The sequence below is a fragment of the Mus caroli genome, chromosome 4 (genome assembly GCF_900094665.2).
Source record: "Mus caroli chromosome 4, CAROLI_EIJ_v1.1, whole genome shotgun sequence".
In the NCBI taxonomy this organism is placed as follows: Eukaryota; Metazoa; Chordata; class Mammalia; order Rodentia; family Muridae; genus Mus; species Mus caroli.
The window spans coordinates 118,154,276-118,175,770 of record NC_034573.1 but is presented as its reverse complement, the minus strand read 5'-3'; the positions used below and the strand labels follow the sequence as shown (position 1 = coordinate 118,175,770).

Here is a 21,495-nt window from a genome sequence, read left to right as displayed (position 1 = left end):
GCTAGGCTGGCTGGGCTAGGCTGACTGGGCTAGGCTGACTAGCTAGGTTGACTGGGCTAGGCTGACTGGGCTACGCTGACTGGCTAGGGATAGCCCAGAGGTCCTCCTTTCTCTGCCTAACAACTGAGGAAGCAGCAGAAGCTGGGGAGGCAAACACATGTGTGTCACTCCCAGAAAGAAGAAAGCAATGTGAGAGGGGGCCGCCATGCTCAGAATCCGAAGGGCGAACGTGAGGAAGAGGGACCAAAAGTGTCCTGGGTTTCTTTGGTTACAGAAGGAGGACAAAGGGTTTCAGAAACACCGGAGAGATGCTGCTGAGACAACAGGTTGACAATAACCTGGCAGTACAGACCTGTAATCCCTGCTATTTGGACACATGTTCAACACCAGCCTGGTTGACTTAGCAAATCCCTGTCTCAAAAGAAAACGTAAAAAGAGGGGTGGAAAATCTAGCTCCATCATAGGGGCGTAAGCATGTGTACAGTCCTACATTCAGTGCTTATCTCTGTGCCAGTAGTAAAAAATTTAAATATATATATATATATATATATATATATATATATATATATATTTGTGAACTAGCTTCCCATCTCTATACTGATGAGGGTGTGACACCCCCTCATGGGATGGATTATGCTGAATGCTGGCCACTAGCAAGACCTCTTAAAGCCTGAGAAGTTAGATTCTCAGCAGTATTTACTGAATGGCTTCTGTGATGCAGACAGGTGTGCAGCTCCTGCAAGTTTTCTTATTGGTGAGAAAATCTAGATGAAGCTAAGCTCCGTTGTCACCATGTAGTGAAATCTTCATAGAAATTGCTCTGGCCTGGGACTCTGGAGTCCTGGCCACAAGGTTAGTACCTGCGGCAGGCTTAGACACTCACCCTTGCCATGTGATGTCTCAATAACCCAGGTGCAGTTCAAGTTGTTGGGGTAGAAGTCAGGGAACCCTGGCGACAAGATGGTGCCACTGGAACCTTGAATGAAGCCACCGCAGAGAGCTGTAGGAGTGAAGTGGGCAGAGGAAGTCAGAGTGCCTCAGAGAGCTCCCTCAACCATCCTTCATGAACACCCACCCCAACCCCCAAACCACCAACCTCATCGATGAGTGTTAGGGAGTCAGTGAATCAGGCTCTTGGTTTATCAGGGGAGGAAAAGAATCTGCTCTTTATCGCCCTTTACTGGTGTGCCTCACCTTCACAGCTGGGCAGGGCGCGACTCCACTGGAAATTTGGCTCACACTCCAGGGGCTCCCCATCGCTTAATGTGTAGCCCGAGTCACAGCTGAAGGTCACCAGAGCACCCACATAGAAGTCATTTCCATGACGTTGCCCATTGACGGGGATGCCTGGGTCCAGACAGTGGTCTGACTGCAGTGTAATAGCTGGAAAAGAGAAGCCACAGATGATGACAGATAGTGTGTGATGTCATCAAGGAGGACTGCACTTGGCTTATAAATGGAGGGAGGACAGAGCCTTGTTTTACAGAGGCAGAAGTTGCCAGTTACCGACTCATGAAATGCGGCCCTTGGTATTCATGTAGCGGGGGTGAGGGTGGGGCATTTGAAAGGCCCAGCTCTCAAGTAGGGTCACACATTTAGTCCAGGTCTACTGAATGTTCACTCTGGCACTATATCAAAGCTTAGTGACAAAGCATGAGTCAGAAAATGACTCTGTCCTCACGATGTTCTCAAGTCACATCCATGATACTTCCTAATTTGGTCTGAAAGGTATTGATGACGTGAGGTTAACCTTCTAAATCAAGGGGAGGCAAATGGAAATGATGAGAGAAGATGGATGCAACGGAGATGCCAACTGACTTCAAGTTCATGGCCAGTCAAACACTTGATCCCACAGTGCAGGGTATGGCAGCAGCCAATTATTCGTAGACAGAGGTAGCTGTGAGGGGTGCACATGAGACCTGGCCTGAAGGTCATGAGTAACTCAGTTCCCATGACCTGTGAGAGAGGCTGAGAATGATGTTCTAGGATGGCTAGGGCTGGGCCCCATGGTGGAGCACAGTCAGGGGGCCTTCCCCCAACCCATTCAGTCTGGTGGTCTGCCTCTTTGTGCCACCCGCTGAGACTCACTCTCATAGCGGAGCTGGAAGCCGATGTCTGAGTGACTCTTGTCAGTAGAGAAGAGGAGGTAGAGATAGTTGCTGGTGCTGATGAGGAATTGGGGCACCTGGGTCCCATGGTAAACGCCAATCAAAGGTGCTGAGTATGTCCGTCCATCTCGCACTTCCAGGGTGTCATAGTTGACCTCCGTTTTAAACCTACCAAACGATGCAAATGGAGATGTTTTAAGAAATCCAAAGTGCATCATTTGCCCTGCCTCACCCAGGTCTCCAGGCAATCAGATTTCAGCAGACAGGATATTTTAATATAATTTGCATATATTTACTAATCATATGGAAGGTCTTCCTCTAGTGCATTTAACTCGACTCTCCCCTCCATCCTAGGATGTACACTTGCAATCCTCTCTAGAACATGGGCCAGGATTCGTCTTAAGATGCAGAGACAAAGGTTTCATGGGGTTCAGACTGTTCTAGGCTAGGGTGTTCATCCGCCAGAGTCCCAGGATCAAATCCGGCCTTTGGCATAGAGAACTAAAACTAGCTTTTACATTTATAAAAAAGTAAACACCCAAAGCAATAAAGACTGTGCATCAGAGTCACACATGGGCAAGTGGCCCACAGAGCACAGTGTGTTTCCTATGTCAGTCTTCACGGTACAGTTGGCAGACCATGAATTTTACGCCATTGATGCTCCATCTGGAGGAGGTCTGGGTTCACTTCTGGGAAGCTTCTTTCTCACCAGGGGACTTAAGTAGAGCCTGGGAATGGGGGGAGCACTTGAGCAGGGTTTAGGGCAGAGGTTAGGGAGCACTTCTTCCTAGGCTGAGAGTTTGTGGGCTCTGTCTAAATTTGATGGTGTCTGATGGTGCCTACTTGCCATCTCTCTTTAAGGGGATGGTAAAGGAAAGGGCTCTGGGGTCCAAGGTGATCACGTACTCGCCTTCCCATCTTCCAGCCACAGACTTCCAACACATCAAACAGAAGCATAAAGCCGGTGAGGCAGCCATCCCCATGTCCTCCACCCTCCTCCACCCTGCTGATGTCCTAGCATTGGTGCTATACTCCCCCAGACTTTGTCAGACTGGAGGCATCATCTTGGCACCACCCCCCCTCGGAAGCCACAGTCAGCAGCACCTGTCGAATGTAATTTTGATGGGGTATCCAGGCTGGGCTTCGATCACCCAGGCGCAGCTCAGGGCATCCTTGTAGAAACCAGGCCAGCCTGGAGATAGGATGGTCCCACTGGGCGAAGTCAGGTGACCACCACAGGGAGCTGGGGGACAGAGAGAGAAGAACGGATTTGTTGAGAGACAAATGAACGAAGAAATAAAAAAAAAAAAAACCCTCTCTATAAAGTGTCAGCCAACAAGGGCTTGTTTTGTTTTTATGGAAAATTACATAAAGTCTAAACTGTGAGCTTTGCCAACTGGGACCCTTATAGAAGTGACCGGTTACATCATTTGCAGGTTTATAAAAGGCCTGAAGGAAAAGACTAAAAATTCTTTCAGCAAAGTCTGTTTGTCATTCCAGTGGGGTTAATATTTGGGTCACAGCTCCCTTTTCCTTTGTTCCCAACTCAATTGCCAGGCCTGAGGCAGAAGCATCAGCCCAGCCTACTTTCTCCCATCAACAACTGGGGAGCTAGTGGCTAGACATGGGGTCAGCTCAGGGCAGTGTTGAGTCTCGCCATACTATGAGAGCGTACCGTGTTATTTGCCTTCTCCGAAGGCATGCCCAGTATTTAGTCTGGCGCCTGACACATACCTCTGCCTCTATGGTTGTTTGGGCAAGGGAATGGATATAAGGATGGATGAATGGAGTCTGGGGCAGGTGACTCTGCAAGATGCTGGCTGCTTTATCCCACCCTCTGGTTGGTTTGGTCTCATGAAGTATGACATTGCCTCCTGCTCAGGTTCCTTCCCATGATTCCTTCTTCCAGACACCATGCCTCCGAGCCTGTGTGATGGCCATCAGAGCTACTCCCACTATTCTTCCTTCAGGACACATGGTGGGTTTCAGTGTCATGCTGGGTCACATGACTGCTTTGGCCAATAGGGTGAAAGAACATGAATGATGCCTGTCACGTCCATGTGGAGATGTTCAAAGTTAGCAAGTGACTTGCAAAATTCCCTCCTCCCATTTCAGTGACTGTGGAAACAGGTGTCAAGATGGAAGCCCCACCCACCTGGGCCTTTAAGTTATTCCAAGGAGTGGGCCCACTTATGAGCTGTGTTAAGCATCGTGATGGTTAAATTTTATTGCCACCTTGATGGGATCTAAAGTCCCCTGGGAGACAAATCTCCAGGGATGTCTCTGAGGGAATGTCTACAGGAGGTAAACTGAATAGGGGAAGAATCACCATTCCATGGTGTGAATAAATACAGAATAGAGGTATAAGTAGAGAATAAATAAATAATAGTCACGATTAAAAAGAGAAAGAGCTGAGTCCAGCATCCATCTCTCTCTGCTGCCTGACTGAGGGTGCAGCATGGCCAGCTGCCTCCAGATCTGGCCACCATGACATTCCTGCTTGTAAGTCAGACTAAACCTCTCCTTCCTTAAGTTCTGCTGTCCGGTGTCTTGTCACAGTGCTGTGAAAAGTCTCTCTGACACTTAGCTTAAAAGGTCTGTAATCCCGACTGCGGGCTGTTGGGACTGTGTTGCATAATAGACTGATGTAGGTCACGTGACACTTGCCCAAGCTTCCTGCAGAAAGTGACCATACCACTACCACACTAAGGCTGTTGTCGTTGTCAAGGCCGCCCTCAGTAGCCGAGTGCTCATGCCACGCCAGGCATTTCCACAGTACGTGGCCACGCTCCTCAGACCATATTCCTCCGCAACGTGAGGCTGGGGTGCTGTGGCTGTCATAGGAAGCTGTGGAGCGTGAGGCTGAGGAACTAGCTTGGACTTGGAATGAAGCAAGACAGCCCAGAAGCAAGCGCCACAAGTGAAGCAGCCTCTAGGCTGTAAAGAAACTCCTGCTTCCTCTATACCAGTGGTTCTTAACTTTCCTAAGGTTGTGACCCTTTAATATGGTTTCTCGTGTTGTGGTGGGCCCCAACCATGACATTATTTGCATAGCTACTTCATAATTGTAATTTTGTCACTGGTATGAATTGCAATGTGGATATCTGTGTTTCCTGATGGTCTTAGGTGACCCCTGTAAAAGGGTCTTCACTCCCCAAAGGGGTCAAGACCCAGACATTGAGTACTACTGCGCTAGCCCCTCTTACTGTAGAGGCCAGACACCTCCTGAACAGGACTGAGGTGGAAATAAAGGAGCCACCAGGCACTTCTTTTTAGTTCTCAGTGTTTTGTATAGACACTCTCTGATTATCCAATTACTCAATTCTCTAAGCCTCCACTCACAGGGATGCATCCTCATCCCAGAGATTCTTATTCTAAAATAGACTGTATTTTATTATTTTATGTGTATGAGTGCGTGTATGTCTGTGCATCAGGTGTGTACCTAGTGCTTGAAGAAGCCAGAAGAGAGTGTCATATCTCCTAGAACTAGAGTCACAGGAGGCTGTGAGCAGTTGTGTGGAAGCCGGGAACTGAACTTGGCTTCTCCACAACAGCAACAAGTGCTCTTAACTGCTGAGTCATCTCTCCAGCCCCAGCCCAGACATCCTTAATAGAAAAGTATACTAGGATGTTTAATGAACAGAGACCATAGCAATAGTAATGACGTCAGGAAGAGGTGCCGATGCCTCCCGGTGCCCTACTCATTGGGATGCTTTATTATGTCCTTTAAATGCATGCTAATAAAGTTATTATCCCCATTTTACAGAGGAGGTAACCAAGGCCAAGGAAGTTAAGACTCTAGATAAAGGCATTAAGCTAATGAAGTCGGAGCTGAGATTTAACCTGAAGACCTCTGTTTCCAAATCCTCCGGCAGCACAGAGCACACCACTGTCATACAGACAGCCAAACTGGAGGGGACCCAGGGCTCGCCAGGTGTCGGGGCTTAATGTGGATTATCCTTGTGAAGACTGCAAAGCAACATGGCGCATATGTGATTGCCTTCATCCTATAGACGGGGATTACTGCTCTGATTTCTGTGAGTGGAGGCTTAGAGAAATGAGGTAATTGGATGGTGTCTATATAAAACACCGGGAACTAAACCACACATGTGTATTGTCCCTTCTGTATCTCTGGTTTGCAAAACCCACCCATCATCTCACTGAATCATCTCCTACAGCGTATGTGTGGGACCTCAGGGGCAGGGAGGGATACGCCAACTGCTGTGCCCCAGAGGTCTCAAGAGAGTTCTGAGTCTCACCTCTCATTCATTCCAGGCTCAGCCTCTCTGGATATTGAGGCTGGATATTGACCTTCCTGCTCAGTATCCAGGAAGCCACAGGCCAAAGGCAGAATTGCATTCCCTGGCTGCAGACAGACAAACACAGCCCTAGCTCGAATGCAATTCCTTTCGTGGGTGCTCCCCTGCCTCCATGCTCCTGTTTTTCTCAGATCTTCTTGTTACTGCTTTAGATGGCTGATCTCATCTCCAGCACATGTGATGGCCAGCGGAGCTCCCTGCTCAACCCTGCATTCTGTTCCTTGCACAGAGTGGCCGGTGACTGGCAGGGTCTAGAGAGGGGGAGTCCTAGACGCAAAGTCTCTTTCGCAGTACAACTTCTGAACAATCATCAAACAGCATCATCCTTTATGGTTCCTCTGAGTAAGTACTAACACTTTAATACAAATTTAACTTAAACTTAAGGGTTTTTCTTTTGACTGAATGTATGCAGTGCATCGCTATGTACACGTGAGCACGGATGTCCTTGATCCTATTTATCTAAAGAAGGCGTCATATGAAAGTTAAATTAGGGGCTAGAGAGATGGCTCAGAGGTTAAGAGTGAGCAGTGCTCTTGCAGAGGCCCTGAGTTCGGTTCCCAGCACCCACGGGTTGGGGGAGGATGGGGGATGGTTCAAAATTACCTGTTAGCTCCAAGCTCCAGTGGCTCTAACACCTTCTACTGGTCTCTACAGGTACCCGCACTCACATACACATATCCACACATAGGCATGCATACGCGTGTACACAATTGAGAGGTAAAAATGGAGCTTTAGAAGGTTAAATTGGCATTAAAGGGTTAGATGAACCCACTCAGACGAACAATCAGCGAATGGGCAAAAGGACAATGTGGAGCACCCCCATGGGTGGAAGGGAGCACTCAGGGCTTTACTTCCCTGAATATACATGGGTGTTTTGTTTTTGGTTTTGTTTTGTTTTGTTTTGTTTTCTGGTAGATTTAACTCTGGAACTACATAATCACTTTGCATAATTAAAAATGATTAAATTTGATGTGCAATCTCTAAAAATTTAAACTGAATACAATACTATATTGCGTATTTACGTATAAGAACCTAAAGAGATCTTAAAAGATAGTGATTTGATAGCCCATCCCTCTGAGGAAATGAGGATGTAAAGAACAGAATGGTGATGATGATGGTGATGGTGATGATGGTGATGATGAAGAGGAATAAGAACAAGACAATTTTATTAAGCATGTTGCTGTTTGTAGCACCATCTTCATTCTTAGAGTCCTGGGTATTTATCACAACACAGGAAGTCATGTTGGTGTTCTGTGGGACTTGCATTTTTGAGCAAGAGTGAAAAGACAGTTGAATATAATATCAAGGAAGTTAAGGTTAAAAGAAGAAAGCTTCATTATTTGAAATGAAATGAACCCATGCACATTTCCTTTGATAAAGCAGTTCCCAGCTGCATTTACGGAAACGGCTTCCAAACATGGGGTGAGTCAATAGTAATAAGCACCCTTTAGTAGTCTAGATTCTAAACATCACTTTGCTTTAAAAGGTGCCTTAGAAAAAAACAACTGATTCTGCGTCAGGGGCAGAAAATGTCAAAAAGAGGCTGGGCCATCCTCAAAGTACTCCTGCTAGCCAGGGAGACAATGTGACCCTCAGTTAGAATGTGAACTTTAAGCACACAGTAAATACACGAGATAAATGTACATCCATTGGCCTCTAATGATGCTTAAAGACATGCAGCGTCGGAAGATGTTAGGGAGTTCACTTTGCAATACACACATAATAAAAGTATATAAAGGAAAATCGTTTCTTCAAATTTTTTTCCTTTTTGAACTATACCTTAGCATAAGACATGTTTTCTTCAAGTATCCCAGCTTATAAAAGATGAAACAAGGGAGAGTTGCCATTTTGCAGTCTCTGGGCTGGGATCACAGAGAACCACTAGTGCCCCCCAAAAGACTCAGTAGGACATCATGTTCCTTTAATGGAGACACAAAACCCCACTTAATAAATGCTCTGACAATTAAAAAAAAAGAATCCGAGTCTGATTAAGTATGTAGATCTCAGTGCCACGAAAGGAAATACACGAGGGAGGGGATCTTGTTAAGCAGCCACTCTGGGAAGCAACTGTCAGAATTCAGAAGGGGTTAGGGCTAGGGGCTAGGAGACCGCTCAGTAGAGTGCTTGCTAAGCAAGCACAAGGACCCAAGTTCAAGCCCCAGCACCCATACATCAAAAGCTCCATGGATAAGTGGGACTCTGCTGGCCAGCTAAGCCAGCCAAAGTGATAAGCCCCAGGTCCCAATGAAAGATTTTGTCCAGTAAAACAGGTGGACAGTTCTTGAGAAATAACACCTGACCTCTGTTGTGTGAGAGACTGTGTAAAAAAAAAAAAAAAAAAACCAACACAACCAGGTATATGGCTCCTGAAGAACACTTGAGGTTGTCTTCTTGTCTCCATGTGTGTGAACATGCACATATACACACATGAACCCACACCCATGCACACACACACACACACACACACAATCTATCTACACACACCCTCACACTCATACACATACATGCATTTGTAGACACGCATGCATGCACACATGCATATGCACCTCCATAGGTCTTCTCGTGTGCACACAAATCCAGGGTGCAAGAGATGTCTTAAGGACATCTCTTAAGGACATCTCAGGAGACAGGAACAGAGTCCCTGAGATTGGCCAGTGACTTGAGACCTGTCTGCCCGTTGTAACGCATGCACTGGAAAGCCACTTTGAAGCCCTTATCTAGCTGTTCTTTTATCTGTTAGAGATTATCATAGAAATATACTAGACTTTTCTTAGGGATGCAACATCACGCTGGAAGTCCATCCTAGAGCAGCGGCAGCCGGGAAACAAGCAGGCACATAACCCAAGCACAGCAGGCTAAAAACTGGCACTTAACGCTGAAAGGGAAGGAAGGGTCCTATCCTGATTACGGGGTAAGGCTCTGGAACTGGACCAAGGAGAGTATCTGGGCCTAACCCAGTGCCTGGCACAAAGAAGATGCTTGATCACCATGTGTGAAGGAACAAAACACTGGTTGTAAGCTCAGCTACTCAGACAGGAGGATGCCCCACGGTCAGGGACCAGCTTTTGACACAGGTGCTGGGGACCTGGACTCAGGTCCTGCTAACATGTCAAGGACGTCACTGGCTGGGACATCTTTCTAGCTGGGCAGCAAGTTCCTAAACAATTTTCCCAAGGGAAATGAGCTATACTTTTTTTTTTTTGAATTTTGAAAAAAATTTACATTTTGACACGATTTGAAACTTTCCTGATAGCCTGTTTTAGAAATTGATTTGTGAAAGTATTCACTAGAGCTCACTGGTCTTTCTCGCTCTTTTTTTCCCCCCAACATAGTTCTGTGAGCCTGAATGTTCTCCTGCATCCAGTTTGAGCATCTTTATTTTTAATGGGGAGTTTAATTGCCCTAGTTGTCATAACTGACCCATGTGTCTCACTACTGTCGTTTCTTTAAGCTGTCCGTTGCCGAGACTTGTTTTCAGCGACGGGCAATATGCTTCCTTTTGTTTTAACTTCCCACTGAGAAGTGAAAAAAAATAGAAACCCTGCTTTTTGTTCTCATTGGGAATACTCTGAAGTCTTTCATGAAGACGTTTAATATTACAGTCTCTGTAGCGATATCATTCTACAGGGGCAGTCCAGAATCTGGGAGTGGATTCTGGCACTGTCCAGGACACACTGGGAGGGTGCTGGACAGGTGACTTGTCTTCCTGGCCATCAGTCGGGGAAATAACGATACCTGCCTCCAGGGGCTGCTGCTAGGCTGCAATTGGGTGACACCCACCCAACACCTGACCTATCACAGAAGGGTGTGGCTATTGGATTCTTCCTTGAAAGATAGACAAGGCAGAGATGACCATGAGGAATATCAAGGCACGACTAGGAAGCAGCCTCCCATACCTGGAAACATTTCTTAGGACATTTGTGATTGTCATACACACGTAACTATTTGTGACTGTCATACACACGTAACTACAGCCACATCTGGCCTAGCCACGCAGGTACTTTTGAGTGTCAGCGACAGAGCTGAGGAGGGAGAGATCTTAGGTGTGCACAAGGTTGAAAATATTCCCTCTCTGGAATATTTTGAGCAAACCTTTTCCCACTCCTGCCTTCAGGTCTACAGGTAACGACCTTCCTCCTTTCCAAATGTAGAGGCCATTACCTTCCTACCTTGTCCTCTTACAGTTGCTCCAAACCTGAGTGGCTCTCAGAATATATTAAAGGAACATCTAAAATACTATTAGTGGCTGCATTTAATTGTCCACCAGGTGGGGATACTTAATTAAAAAAAAATAACCAGAAAAAAATAGAGACAAAGATGCTGATCAAGAAGCCGGCGTCTCACCAGGTCCAGACAGAAGGAGCTAGGTGATGTGGGGTGGGTTCCGGGGCCAGAGCTCTCTCCCCCACTCTAAGATTTTAAAGATCCTCCTCTCAAACATATAGCTTTTCCCCAAAGGGGAGTCAATCCTGATCTGATTGGCCTGATAAAGAAATGGTCAAAATCGAGTTCAAATAATACCAACTGCCATCCCTACTGAGCGTTTTCTGTCTGCCAGCCATGCTTACAGCAACCCAGCTGGGAGGTTCCTGAATCACCTGTGCTTTGCCGAGGTGGCAACTGAGGAACAGAAGGACCATATGGCTTCCCCGGCGTGACCTGACTGGTTGGCTGTGAGGTGGGGCGAGTAGGTCAGCCAATGACACATTTTTCACAGGGGCATGCGGCTGGTTAAAAAAATTCATTAATTCGCTCACTTCTGCATTCACTCATTCCTTCAGCAAGCGGCATTGACTGAGAGTGGATCAAGTGTCACACACTCGGCAGGTGCAAGGCTGTGAGCCAGGATGGTGTCCTTACTTCCGGGAGCTCACACACTGATGGGAGGGATGCTGTTTCTATGCTTGCTGTGACCCTTGAAAGATGGCTAACTTTTATCCTCCTCCCATTTCATTTCTGCTTTACAGTTGGAAAAACTAGTGGCTCAAACTCCTCCAGTAGCCTCTGGATGACCCTTCCTATCTCACACACCTGCTTGTCAGCTGGGAGGCAAAGCCCTCTCAAAGGCCCTCCCCCTTCATCCTCCCCGTTCATCCTCCCCTTCACCCTCCCCCTTCATCCTCCCCCTTCACCCTCCCCCTTCATCCTCCCCCTTCACCCCCCCTTCACCCTCCCCCTTCACCCTCCCCCTTCATCCTCCCCCTTCACCCTCCCCCTTCATCTTCCCAGGGCCTCTCATTTGTGGGGTGAGGTCTAGGTGAGCAGGTAGGTCTTTGAGGTCTCCATCCTCTGTCTATCACAGGAGATGAGAGGAAGAAGCGCTCTGTTCCCTAAGCCACGGCCCTTGCCTGTCCAAACAGCACTAATATCCTTAATGTACTTTCAGGACATGCAGTCTCTGTCTATTGAGAGTCTCACTGGGCACTGATCCTGTGCCAGGCGTTGTGCCTGGCACACAGATGTGACATGATCCTTATCCCTAGGAGGTGTAATCTGGGTTTGAAATCTCTGCCGCCAGCTGGACCAAACGTTGGCCTGAGAAGTTTCAGAACTGCCCTGAGACATAAGGCAGGGCTGGACAGATGTTGTAACAAGCCTGGCTCTTGCTAAGAGCTGTGTGTCTTCCAGTTGGCCTGCTCTGAGTCACCTAGAGAGTGACTGTAGGATATCAAGGCAGGGTTTAACAGGGGGCACAGCTGATGGAGCAGGGAGAGCCCAGGAGGAATGACCATGTGGAGCAAAGCACAGCAGGCAGCCTTGAGAGGTCAAACTCAAGAGTGCTGGCATCCCTGTGTGTGTGTGTGTGTGTGTGTGTGTGTGAGGCTGAGGGGGGGCACTATGGACTTATCGGGACAGTAGCTAGAAACCCAGCTCCTCATGGCTGTCCTTTGTGAGCTCTGAGCTAAAAGAAGCTGCATTTCGATGGTTGATAGTCCAGAAGGAGGGTTCTCTTCTCCCCAGTTTAATTTCTGGTCACAGTTCAAGTTCCCTGGCAAAGCAATCCCCTCAGGATTCCCATTCCAGTAGGAGAGCAAGAAGACTCCCTGGGTCATTGGAGGAGAAGATGGATGAATGCAGAGATGGACCGCAGTGGTAGGAAACACTATGCTTGCCCCAGCCTCTCAGACTGACAGCCACTGTCCAAGCCCAGGGGCACTCACCTTCACAGCGCAGCACGGCGCTATTCCACACCACGCTGCCCTCCTTCAGAACACAGGTGATGGTCTCAGAGCCCTGTGTCCCGAGGAAGCCTTCATCACACAGGAAGGAGATGGAGCTGCCCAGCTGCAAGCTGTCACCAAACCGCTTGCCGTTAACTGGGACGCCAGGATCCGGGCACTCATTATGTCGGAAGGCTGGGGAAGGGGATACCCAGACCATGGTTAGACTGAGGTAGCACACAAATGGGACATCAAAGAAAAATGAGCTGCCAACAGCCAGAATCAGACCTCCACGCTTCCTCAGGAATCTGGCATGCTGAAAAAGATGCTAGGTGTCCCAGTACCTGGGATCCTGTGGTTATGGCAGACAGAACCCACTGGGCAGAAAACAGGCACAGGTTAAACTTGATTTTTGGGCTGTCTGAACATGCTAAGGGATGCCGACAGATTGGGCAGTGAACTGTGTTTCTCATGGTAACTACTTAGATCACATCAAAATCCTATCACGGTGATAGGATTACTCATCTTTACCAGGGGGAACTGAGGTTCCATGGAGTTAAGTGGCAGATCTGTCTTCTCAGTGTCAAATCCATTTCGTGCTTCCCGAGCTTCAGATGGTTAAGTGGTTAAGGGATCACATACTCTGGGGGGTAGGGGGGGTGCTGGCTCCCAGTCCTGTGACACTATACTGTGAACTATACTGTGCATCATAAAGCAGGTGCCCTGGACACTATACTGTGCACTATACTGTGCATCATAAAGCAGGTGCCCTGGAATTAGCCCTGTCTGAAGCCATTGCCGTCATGTCCCTGCCTCGTGCCAGGGCTGCTTCTCATCCTGCCAGGCAATTGATAATGCAGTGACTGAGCCAAGGAGAGAGAGGTGGGGGAGGGAGGAGGGAGGGAGGGAGGGAGGGAGAGGGAGAGGGAGAGGGAGAGGGAGCCAGCCCTGAATTATGTTGAACCTTGCCTCTTAATTAGCATGTGGTCCTGGGCCATCTTTGTTATGTTACTGAGCCTCAGTTTCCTGACCTATAAAGAGGTATTCCACATCTCTTGGAGGGTCATTCCAAGACAGAAATAGAATGAACTTTGGCAAGACCATGATGGGCGTGGGTTTGGTGACATCGTGTAGTCCCTGAGCCTGAGTCCCTATCCTTCAAGGGACCCCTCCTCCCTGCATGAAAGGGAAACCCTTTCCCCCCACCATCTCTGCCAAGAACATTCCTGGTCTCTCTGCCTGTACAAGATGTTGTTTGGGAAGCCAGGGCTCATGTATGCTCCTGCTGTCCTAAGGATAGTGTTAGGCTCCACGGTTGCATGGGAGTGTCCCCTTTGGAAAAGGCTGGTTTCCAGGCCTCCCTCTGAGATGAAGACTGTTGGTTGGGCACAAGAACACAGGTCTGAAACTCCACACAAGGTTTAGGACAGCCTAGATCTCATCTCCCATCTGTCCCATCTTCAGTAGGAATAGGACCATGACATAGACATTGAGAGCTGACTGGAGCTTGAGGCTTGGAAGTCAAAACCCTAACAATCGTGTGTGTGTGTGTGTGTGTGTGTGTGTGTGTGTGTGCGTGTGTGTATACACATGCACACATATGCATCATGTATGAATACATCTCTTCATGAATGTGTACACACCTCCACAGCAATGATGGGGTGTTCCTTCCAGCATCAGAGAGCATGCAAAGGGATGGGCAGATGAATGATGTATGTGCTCCTATCTAGGTCTCATGGCCCCATAGTAAATGGGTCTGAGGACAAAGAAGCTAAAGGCCAGAGCCACCAGTGTCACGGTAGCATGCTTAGGAGAGAGCTTTTCTGCTTCCTTCTGTCCCCAGGCCATTGGGACAGGAACCTGCTGGTGACGAGGTACTACAGAAGGGTTGATTGTTTCCAGTGTGTCTGCTGCCTTGAACATGGTGGTGACACGGATGGGGCTTTAGCTTGGGTTACAGATGGCCTATCCCACAGCATCTAAGGGGAGTGAGACAAGGGACAAGGCTTCTGTGACAAGCGTGGGAGCTGGAGTAGGGAGGAGAGATGCCCTGCCAAAGAGCATGAGATGGATAAGCAACCAAAGAGCATTTCCTCTGTGTGAGTGTGTGTGTGTGTGTGTGTGTGTGTGTGTGTGTGCATGCATGCACATGTGTGTGTTTTTTGTCTCTGTGTGTGCATGCATGTGTGCGGGTGCATGTCTGTCTGTCTGTCTGTGTAGGAGTCTCAACCAGAGCCTGAACTTCTCAGTCATGGCCAAGTGCACCAGGTTTATTGCTTCCTGTGACCACATAATGGATTGTTGCCCCCTGAAAGCTTGCTGTTCCCAGGTTCTGGCTGTCTCCTGTGTCCACCAAGTCCAGGAGACACGGGAATAAGAAAAACACGATGGCTGAGCTCCAGGCTGCTTCTGAATAATGGACTCAGATAGAGACTGAAGGGACAACTTCCAAACTGGCCATGGGAGAAGGACTGTGGGAAATGAACCTATGAGCAGCTGCAGTGGGCCTGCAGGATAAACCATGGAATCACAGCAAGGCTTTGACTCTTTTATGATTATGCTGCTCAGACAAGGTAAACTGTAGAACAGCAGTGATCAACAGGAAGCAGCAGTGGAGGACTTGGGGATGTAGGGGTGGGGAGCTGATGAGAGAACCCGGGTGTAGTGACATTTCTGAGAGTTCTGGAATTTGGGATTCTTGAAAATATACTTAAAAAATGGGCTTTCAGTTTAGTCCCAGGTGTGAAGATACGGGGCTGCTTTGAGCTGTCTGCAGCAGCTGACTATGATCTGCTTCGTGCTCTAGCAGAAGTGTGGTTTTGCCAGCTGCAGATAGTTTCTATGATTGGCGTGATGTGTGGAATTCTGGGAACTTTTCAGAGGGTATATAAGTGCTAGAGCCCCAATAGGCAGGATGGGTTGTTGTTGATTTTTAGGGAGGTTGGTTGTAGTTTGTTTGTAGCTGTGGTCAAAGAAGAAACAAAAGGAAAAAAAGTAGATTCAGGGATCTCTTGCTCGCTTGCTCGCTCTCTCTCTCACTTTCTCTCTCTTTCCTCTATCCTTCTTTTTCTCCCATCTAGTGATAGGGAGTGAAACTAGGGGGACAAAGGGTGGGAAAAAGAAGAATTCACACATTCGCAAAGACCAGCTGTATCTGAAGAACTTCCCTTCCCAGTGCCTCTCTGCTTCCTAGCTGGGAGAGGGAGGTGGGAAAATATGGGCTTCTTTATGCCCTTTGTGACATCTAAGGAAATAAATGCTTACAGGCTGCAGCACCTCAGAAATGAATAGCTGGTCTACCAGATAGCCATATGCTTCTTCCTGGGAGCTGGGAACTCTAGGCATGACCCAGCAGCAACTCATGCTTTGGAGCTGGCCTACTGTATTGATGATCCTCCAAGGGAGCACCTTCAAGCACTCTCTCAGTAGAAGCAGTATGTACAATCAACTGTGGCAGAGGGAACACGCACTGGTTGAGGTGATGCTGGTGACAGGGGGAACACTTACTGGTAAAGGTGATGTTGAAACCCCTCTTCCCTGTGGAGTGGTCAGTCTGGAACTCTAGACGGGCCACATGGCCACTGCTGGTGATGGAGGAGGGGAGCTGATTTCCCGAGAAAGTACCAAGGACCGGGGCTTCAGCGGTGGCTCCATCTTTAATAACCAGGAAATCAAACTGAGGCTCCACGTCGATGTCATTGAAGGCCAGGTGGATGCGGCTCTCAGGCCGGGCCAGGATGAGCCAGACACAATGGAGGTGGTTGCCATAGTCTTCAGGGTAGTTGGGAGACAGGACGATCCCGGACAGACTGGTGAAGTTGAAGAAGCAGGAAACTGAAAGAGAAGAGCAATGGAAGTTAGGAGGTATCTGCCATATTTGGCAGGGGCCACTGATGGCTGACACTGGAAACATTTTCTTAGTCTTTAGAGAAACAGAAAGAATGAAAGACACCAGGATTGGGCTGGACTGGCTGGGCTCAAGGCTGTAGGTGAGAGGCATGCTGGGTTTCATGCTGGGAGTAGCATTGAAGTGTCCCTTTGGCAAGAGCAGATAGGGCAGAGTGGGTTTTCTATTAGGTCTCTCTCCTTTCAATATGCCCACCCTAGGTAACTTTCACTGCCCTTGGCCCCTAGTTCTGGGGGAAGAAATTGCCATTCAAGCTAACTTGAAGAGTCTGACCCTTCTCAGCTTGCTTTGTGGTAGTAGAAAAGGACATGGCTTAAGGATACAGGGGTAACAATCTCCCAATAGAGAGAGGATCCACGTCCATCTCTTTCCCCCAAATGTCTTTGATGGGAGATATTTCACACCAGACCCTAACCCCTTCATCCTACAGCCACACTATGCCAGTGAGCACCATCTGTCAGAGGCCAAAGCCTTCCAAGAACAGGGTACGGGACCTGTGACAGGATCTAGATGCTCTGCCCACTTCCTGTCATCTCTCCCCACTATACTCCGAGGATCCAGTCTTCTGGAAGCCTTGAGCCATCCTCATGCCAATTCCTTAACAGACCCTACAGGGAGGTTGAGGGAGAACACCACAATGCATGAAAAAGCGAACCAGCGTACAAAGCTGACGTTCAGACTGGAAATGACAAGATGGAGAGACATAAGAATTGCAGTAGCTGTGATAGGTTATGGGAAACATCTCATTACTGATGAGAACTCTTCCCATTACTTTAGGACTGTGCCCAAGTCAAGCCAAGAGTGCACTCAGAGGATTCAGATAAGCAGAATCACTGTGAAAATGTAGGGCACAGCATGAGAGAAAGCGCCAAGAAAGACCCTAAAAACTCAACCCCGCCGAGGCTGTATGGGAACTCACACATGCACCCATCCCATGCTGCCAACTCAAGTAGACACAATCCTTTTGGAAGGGAGTGTATGATTTCTTATTAAGAGTCACGGACCACTCAAACACTCCTGGCATACAACCTCTAGGAATTAATTCAAAAGGAAACGAGGCACAGGGACAAAGATGTTGATGGTGACATAATTCTATCCCAGAGGAAAAATGCCAACCACCTATATGTCAGTCCAATAAAGGGAAGAAAATTACAGCCCTTAATGTGGCGTGGTGTGAAGGCCATCATTAAAGTGATAAATACGGCCCCGCGGAAAGAGTGCTAACTATCGTTTTAAGTAAAATAGTAGGTCATAAAATTATACGTGTACTCTCGATGATAGCTATTAAATGCTTGTTTATATATGGGTAAAGATCGGACAGGAGCCCCCAAATAAAAACTGCATTAGAGTTGTAGGTTTCTGGGTGACTTCTTTACAAATGAAATTACCTTTAATTTTTTGTGGTTGTAATAGTGGCACAGGCTCATTGTAAACAAACAGCACTACGAAGAGAGAAAACTGAGCCCAAGCCACTGCGCAATCCCCTCCCTGCCTTTAACACTGATGGTTATGCGAGGTGTTCATGATACTGATACTCTGGGGTCAGGGAGGTGGCTCTGTCGGTGAGGATGATCTCATGAAGACCCGACTTCACTCTCCAGCATCCCTGTGGAAAGCAGGGTGTGGTGGGTATGGATTTGGAATCCCAGTGCTGGGGAGGCAAAGAGAGAATTTCTTCTGGGGTTTGCTGGCTAGCCAACCTAGCCTCGTCAGTGAGCTCCAGGTTTCAAGGAAGAGAGCCCGCCTCAAAGAGCAAGGAGGATGACACGGGAAAAAAGATACAGAAGGTTGGCCTCTGGCCTCAACACAGACAGGCACACGTGCATAAACACCCACCTACCCACCCATGCACACCGCACAGGAATACACAACCACACAGAAACAAACATGCACATGCATTCCCACGTGTACACACTCCCACATACCCACACAAATAATACAGATGCTTGGATGAGTGACTATATTGGGGTTGCTGGCACAAGCCTTCAGTCCCAGCACTTGGAAGGCAGATCTCTGAGTTTGAGGCCAGCCTGGTCTACAGAGTGAGTTCCAGGACAGCCAGGGCTATACAGAGAAACTTTGTCTCAAAACTAAACAAAATGAAAGAAAGAAAGAAAGAAAGAAAGAAAGAAAGAAAGAAAGAAAGAAAAAAAGAAAAAAAGAAAGAAAGGAAGGAAGGAAGGAAGGAAGAAGAAGAGGAGAAGAAAATCATTTTTGCTAAACTTAAAAGAATACAAACACACAGGAACTATGGACCCCAGTTTCATGCTGGTTTCTGCCTGCCCCGCTGGTGTTCTTTGCTGAAGGACATATTTCCCTTTCCAGCCTCTGCTGGAATCCCTCCTATTCAGTCAGCAACAACAGCAACAAAAAGGCCTGAACCTAGCCAGCCCATCCTTGCATTATTGCTTGAGTATAGAAAGAACCGAGCCAAGGGGAGAGAAGGGCATAGAAACACTTTTAGGTAGTGCAAGATAAAGTTGGCGGTAGTAATTATTATATATTATTGAGCATTTACTAAGTATAGACACTGTTCTAAGTATTTCCATTACAGACTCAGTTTAACTATCACAGTAACACCACAGAGTCCATACTGCCATTGACCTCATTTAAAAATGAAGACACGGAGATGCAGAGAAGGTAAGTGGCTTGCCAAGGTCACAGTAGCTCGTGAGTGGCAAGTGCCAAATTTCAGTCTAAGCATCCTGCCTCCAGGAAGAAAGCTCAGCTTCCCCTTCCCATTGCCTCCCAGCAGGAAACAAAAGATGTCCACGGGGTCTGAGTCTGCCAGCAGAGTCCTAGAGGAAGCTCTTCCGATCTGCGGGAGATCTACCCGTGTACCCAGACATGTTGATAGCACTAAATTAGGTTCAACAGGGATGTCCACACACAGATTTTGGGTGAGTCCAGATGAAGCATCATATAAATGACATCCGGCGGTAAGGACCTTCAAGACAGACAGGAGGCAGCCTGTGGTGCAATCTAAGACGGACTGAAGACAAAGACACCATGACTTCTAGTCAAAGATGAGCTGGGACACAGAAAACGTGCATGAACAGATCTGACATGAGAATTTAATTCCTCGCACTCGAACCCGGCACCCCAACGTGGGCATCACCACTCTAGCAGTGCCATGCCAATGCCAATATCAGCACGCCAGTATCTCCATGCCAACGGATGAATCACTTGTCTTTCTGTGCAAAGGAACCGTTTGCCTTTGTTTTCCTCATGGCGTAGGGAAGTGAACCCAGAACCCCCTTACACGCTAGCTAGGCACTCAACCACCAAGCTACATCCCTAGGCCTTTAGGGATACCATTTGGAACCCTGAGAGCAGTTATATGTGATATCTTTGCTTCTCTGGCCAATCATCTTGTCACTTGGGCAGCACATTATAGACTTGCCCTCTTCACCCTAACCCATTACCCTCCCCCACCCAAGATACTTCTGAGAGCATAAATCTTGTCCCCTTGATCCCTTTGAACTTCTAATGGCTCTCATAGCATCTGGCACACAGTAGGTGCTCAATTAATGCTTACTGAATGAATCAATGAGCATCATACACCCTGAAAAGATGGTGACACAGAGATGTCAATCTAACAAGCCATCCCGTTCCAAAACTCAGGCAACTGAATTAACCAAACTCTGTAGCAACAGATGGACATTTGAGTCAACTCAGAATTCTAGGGGAAATAATGTGGAGTGACCCTCCAGGGGCAGAGGTACAGATGTGGACTCAAGTAGTGTAGGGTGTGATCCAGCCAGACTGTTAGAGTCAAGATGACAGGAAGCTGCTCTCAGACGACAAACGTTTCAAGGAATAGAGTATTCATATGCATGTCATAGAACGTCACTTGGAGGTTGTGGGTTTTTTCCCTTCTATGTAACAAAGAGATGAATCAAAATGAAGAATTCATGTAACAGAGAGGTGTGGTTCATAAAAAATAAAAAGTCAGCAAGGAACAAATACAGTAATGAATCTGGATAACGGCTATGAAGGTAGTTGTAAAATGGGACATGAACGTAACAAATGTTCCTTGGAAGAGAACACATGCAATATCATTCCAGTCAGAACCCTGGGGTAAAATATTTCAGATTCTACTGATATCATGGGGAAAGGTGGAGTGAGGAGATATGCTAATTTCTTCATCTTGCAAGAAAGTCTGTTTTATAGTTTCTGTGGTTAATTAGAGAAATATAGGTTAGAGCATGTATTTAAAGATGTTAAGTGTAATTAGTAATAGAATATGAAGTAGCTTATCTTCAAAATTACCGAAAGGGGAGAAAGCAAAGCAGTCAATTTAGAAAGAAAAAAAAAATACAGAAGAATTCAAAGGAAAACCCTGTGGGTGTTTAAGGAGAGGACACGCAGAGCAGGGTGTTTTAAAGGAAGACAGGATGTAATTTATAACAACAAATGTGTACAGGCTTACCTGCTGGTAAAAACAAATCCCTCAAATGGGGATGAGACAGACAGTTAAGACTAAGTGACCCTGAACAGTTGACCGGAAACCAACGGCCACTCAGCCTTTACCCTGGGAGAGGGTTCGAGTTCACCAGTACTTGGGTCGAAAGGGGCTCAGACATTAGGGTGCTCTTCAACAGGAGCCAGGGGTCAGGAAGTTCTAAGGGCTGGAGGAATGGCTCAGCGAGTAAAATGCCTGCCATGCAAGGGGAAGACTTGAGATCTCAGCTCCCATGGACACACCAGGCACGCAGTAGGTGCAGGTCGGTACCTCTGGCGCTAGGGGTGGGGATTGAGCTCATCAGCCATCCGCCTTGTCTAATCAAGGAACTTCAGGTTCAGTGAGAGGTGCTGCCCCAAAAGTAAGGTAGAGAGTGATGGAGGAAGACACCTGAAGTTGACCTCTGGCCTTTGTATGTGTGTGGACCTGCATACAACACACATACCAAACATAGACCTCACACACGTACATGTACCACAAAAACCTCACCCACACATATGCGCGTGTACACACACACACACACACACACACATAT

At 47.5% G+C, this 21,495-nt stretch overlaps 1 protein-coding gene across 1 annotated transcript in view; it reads right to left on the bottom strand.

Annotated features, from left to right (window-relative positions):
* Csmd2 (CUB and Sushi multiple domains 2) overlaps positions 1-21,495 on the bottom strand; it is a 575,103-nt gene that overhangs the window by 173,335 nt on the left and 380,273 nt on the right. The window contains exons 14-19 of the mRNA XM_029476560.1: positions 16,096-16,422; positions 12,589-12,783; positions 3,213-3,351; positions 2,089-2,276; positions 1,195-1,383; positions 884-1,000 (exon numbers count right to left, since the gene is read on the bottom strand). Of these exons, the coding sequence (XP_029332420.1) occupies positions 884-1,000; positions 1,195-1,383; positions 2,089-2,276; positions 3,213-3,351; positions 12,589-12,783; positions 16,096-16,422 (1,155 nt within the window). The remainder of the gene's footprint in view (positions 1-883; positions 1,001-1,194; positions 1,384-2,088; positions 2,277-3,212; positions 3,352-12,588; positions 12,784-16,095; positions 16,423-21,495) is intronic.